At 39.7% G+C, this 3,486-nt stretch overlaps 1 protein-coding gene across 2 annotated transcripts in view; it reads right to left on the bottom strand.

Moving 5' to 3' along the window:
- LOC107727049 (ER lumen protein-retaining receptor 3) overlaps nt 1-3,486 on the bottom strand; it is a 10,680-nt gene that overhangs the window by 3,620 nt on the left and 3,574 nt on the right. Inside the window, exons 2-4 of one of the 2 annotated variants that reach the window (XM_016536804.1) lie at nt 1,457-1,622; nt 1,185-1,341; nt 692-792 (exon numbers count right to left, since the gene is read on the bottom strand). In XM_016536804.1, coding sequence (XP_016392290.1) covers nt 692-792; nt 1,185-1,275 — 192 coding nt within the window. In that variant the 5' untranslated portion in view covers nt 1,276-1,341; nt 1,457-1,622. Of the gene's footprint in view, nt 1-691; nt 793-1,184; nt 1,426-1,456; nt 1,623-3,486 lie in introns of those variants that run through there. The other variant, XM_016536805.1, reaches the window with a different exon arrangement.

Genomic DNA, 3,486 nt, shown 5'->3' with positions numbered 1-3,486 from the left:
AACAGCGTATCTAAAAGTATGAGACAACAACAAACAAAAAACATAGGCCTACCATTAAAAGCCGTGCTTGCACAGGTTCTGCACGATCCTCTTCAATAATATCCTCTGCTTCTCAATCGGGCTCAAATTGATAAGCGATATTAACGACACCATTGTTTACAATACAACCGGAGCACATGCCGCCGAGGAGAGGGGCGTGACATTTAGACACGTACTAGAGGCAATTTAGCCAATCACAACACACTGGGCTAGCTAACCAATCAGAGCCCATCGCCTATTTCTGAGGGCGGGGCTTCATAAAAACAGGAAAAGATCAGCCTGTTTCTCAGAGAAGGGACAGAGCGGTGTGGAATCAAGGTAAATTATGTGAAAAATAATGCGTTTTTTTTTTTTAAACAAGGCATTAACACATGTTAGACTGCACCCCATAAACACAATCAAGCCTAGAAAAAACCCAGTGAACCACCCATTTAATATCAATTATAACTCCGTATTTCATAATTTTGACTTTTTATCTGATTTCAACTTTTATCTCAGAATTATGAGTTGTATGTAATAGTTTTGACTTAGTATCTCAACATTTCAACTTTTTATATCATAATTATGACTTTTTATGTAAACAATTTTTATCATTTACCAAAGCAGATTTTTTTTTTCTTATGTGCTGGAAATGGGCTTTCATGGTCTTTACCTTCATGATGGTGTTGTAGACGGAGATGAAGGATGTGAACAGGTCCAGATATCTGGTGGTGAAGACCAGTGCGAACAGCACCTGAGACTTCCCAGAAATACCTGAAACACACACAAACTTCAGAACAGAACAGGACACAACAGACTCATAAATGCCGAAAGAGGATCTTGAGTTCCTCAAGGAACCCCCGAAGAACCTTAAAAACATGCTGTAGGTGGGTCACACAATCAGCTGCCACGTAAACACAATGAGAACTACACGTGAGCAAACGCTTAACATCATTTACAGCCCGACAGTCGCGCGTTTAAAATGTGTCAAGCGTTTTCATATGTGAATCCATTCTAAAAAAAAAAAAAAAAAAAAAAAAAAGCTTCACATTCACGTTCTTTCGTCCGGTTCGATCACCAGTGCGCACAATAACACTCAATAATAAACCGCATGCAATCTGTATTTTAGATCACTCTGCTGTGCACATATGTGTTTCTGCATGTACCTGCGCATGATTTGGATCTCCAGATCTTCAGGAACAGAATAATGATGGCGACCAGATGACAAACATCTCCAGACAGTCGGAAGATATTCATGTTATCGATCAGTAATCAGCGCTGGATTTAAAGAGCTTGAAGCTGTTCTCAGATCAGATGTTCGTCCTGCAGAAATAATAATGATAAATAAATTTTTAAAAACTCTTTCTTTCTGCTGCTCAGCGCGTGCGCGTCATCCGGTCTTTCAAGCATGAATCTCGTAATAATTTAATAGACGTACCAAATAGAATCCGTGATACTTTACTGCAACTCTCTGCTGGTCTACTCTACTGTGCGCTCGCGCCGCTGATCGGTGACGTGGCTGACGGTCCGCGCGACTAGGATCCGGGTTTCCTCGCCGCGTCACAGCACCTGCGGCGCGCGCATCTAAAGGGGCAACGCTTCAGCTGAAACAACATAACAAAAACCGACGACTACCAAGTTGTGTCTGTGCACTCAAAATCGCTCATTTAATATTAAAATATTGAGAAGTTGCATGTCTGTTAGTGAATTATGAAACAAAATTCTGCAGATCCGCTGGACTCTATGAAGAGAGCGCTGTAAATGCATGTGAAAAAGCCGATTTCACTGTATTTCACAGTAAATGTTGTTTTATAGTAGCCTATCATTTACTCACCGCTCAAATTCAGAACTGAATCCTCAGTGCAAACAGACTGAGCTGATTTATTCTTTTAAAACAATTTTTACTTTTGTATGTGTGATTTTTATATCATATTTTGGCTTATCAGTCTACTATTTCTACCATAACAGATGCAAAATTATCTACACGCTAAAGTACACCTTCGTATGTGTATTTTAGCTTGTCGTTTTGTGACTTCAGATGGAAAACTGCTGTGAAACAGACCACACAGATCCGCTGCTTTGGCTACATGCAAATCACAGCTTATAAATCTCTCTCTCACTCTCTGAATAATATATATGTGAATAATGCAAAATATGGCATGTAAAGTAAAATGACTATAGCTCAGATGGATAAAGGCAAAATAGTAGGCCTAATACTGAAGAATTAAGTACAATTAAATAAAAGCGCAATTTAATAAATTATGCAGCAATCAATGAGTTATAAAAACGTAATGCATTAGACGAGCAACAAAATAATGAATAAAAAGCGATCCTGAAGTCAAACGTGAACTCTGTGTGAGTATGTACCAGTATTTTCCTCTAGAGGACAGTACAACTCCCTCAATACTGATGACAGATTAAAAACACATAGGCCTAATACACTCACAAAACATTCTGCACATGACATAAAACATGCACGACAAACTTACACAAACAGAAGAGAATCACATACACTTCAGATGTCATTTAACAATGATTGATCGATTTATGGTTCATATAAAAACTACAAATATTGTAAAACTTTAAGAATAAGGTATTTCAAGTAATGTTAAATGGTGAATAGTTAGATTTAACGTTAATTGTATTAATAATGATAATGCTGAAGAGTTGACAACTAATAGCCAGGTAATATGCAAAGCTTGTTTGAGATAAAAGTGGATTAACTGGGCATTATTTCATATTTAGCGACGCTGCACATGTGTTGTTCTGTGATCTCTCAGCGTTTGTCACAGGATCGGGTTTATTTTCAATGATCTTTCTAAATGGGTTGGATTGAGTGTTGCGTGTAAACTCGGTCTGTGACAGAGGCGCAGTCAACCATTCGCGAGCAAATTAGGAAGTTAGCAAAGGTTTTTTTTCTTCCTACGAAAGAGGCGCCATGCACTGACAAGTGCGGTATGCCAAAAAAGAAAAAGAAGAAAGAGGTGTCGCCAGGATCACTTTACATTTGGGGGGGGGGGGGGGGGGGGGGGGAGAGAGAGAGAGAGAGAATGGTGTTCATCAGAGGTCGTGGGAATTTATCAGGACGCCCATAGGCGATTACAGGCTATTAATACACACACACACACACACGCGTCTGGCTTCTAACAATCACTCTCTTCTCTTGTGCTGTGTCACCGTCTTTCTCACGGTAATTTAAGACATGTTTGAGGAGCAGATGTGATCTGAAGGTTGTCTTCATATTCATAGAAACAATTAAGCGGAATTTATGACGGAGTGACAGATGCGACAATTCTTAAAGATGGAAAAAGCGTCGCGTCTTTCCTGTCATCTTCGGCTTTCTCTCTCATATGAGAGTGAAAATGCATTAAGTTTGTTTCTGGCCTCTGTGTCCTTCACCCTCTGACCTCATGCTGCCGCGACCGACCCTGTGTCTGTCTGTGTGTGTGTGTGTGTGTGTGTGTGTGT

The sequence above is a fragment of the Sinocyclocheilus rhinocerous genome, unplaced genomic scaffold, assembly GCF_001515625.1.
Source record: "Sinocyclocheilus rhinocerous isolate Xijiao unplaced genomic scaffold, SAMN03320098_v1.1 scaffold4110, whole genome shotgun sequence".
Taxonomy (NCBI): domain Eukaryota; kingdom Metazoa; phylum Chordata; class Actinopteri; order Cypriniformes; family Cyprinidae; genus Sinocyclocheilus; species Sinocyclocheilus rhinocerous.
The sequence above is the reverse complement of the archived record's forward strand: the minus strand, read 5'-3'. Positions and strand labels throughout refer to the sequence as shown.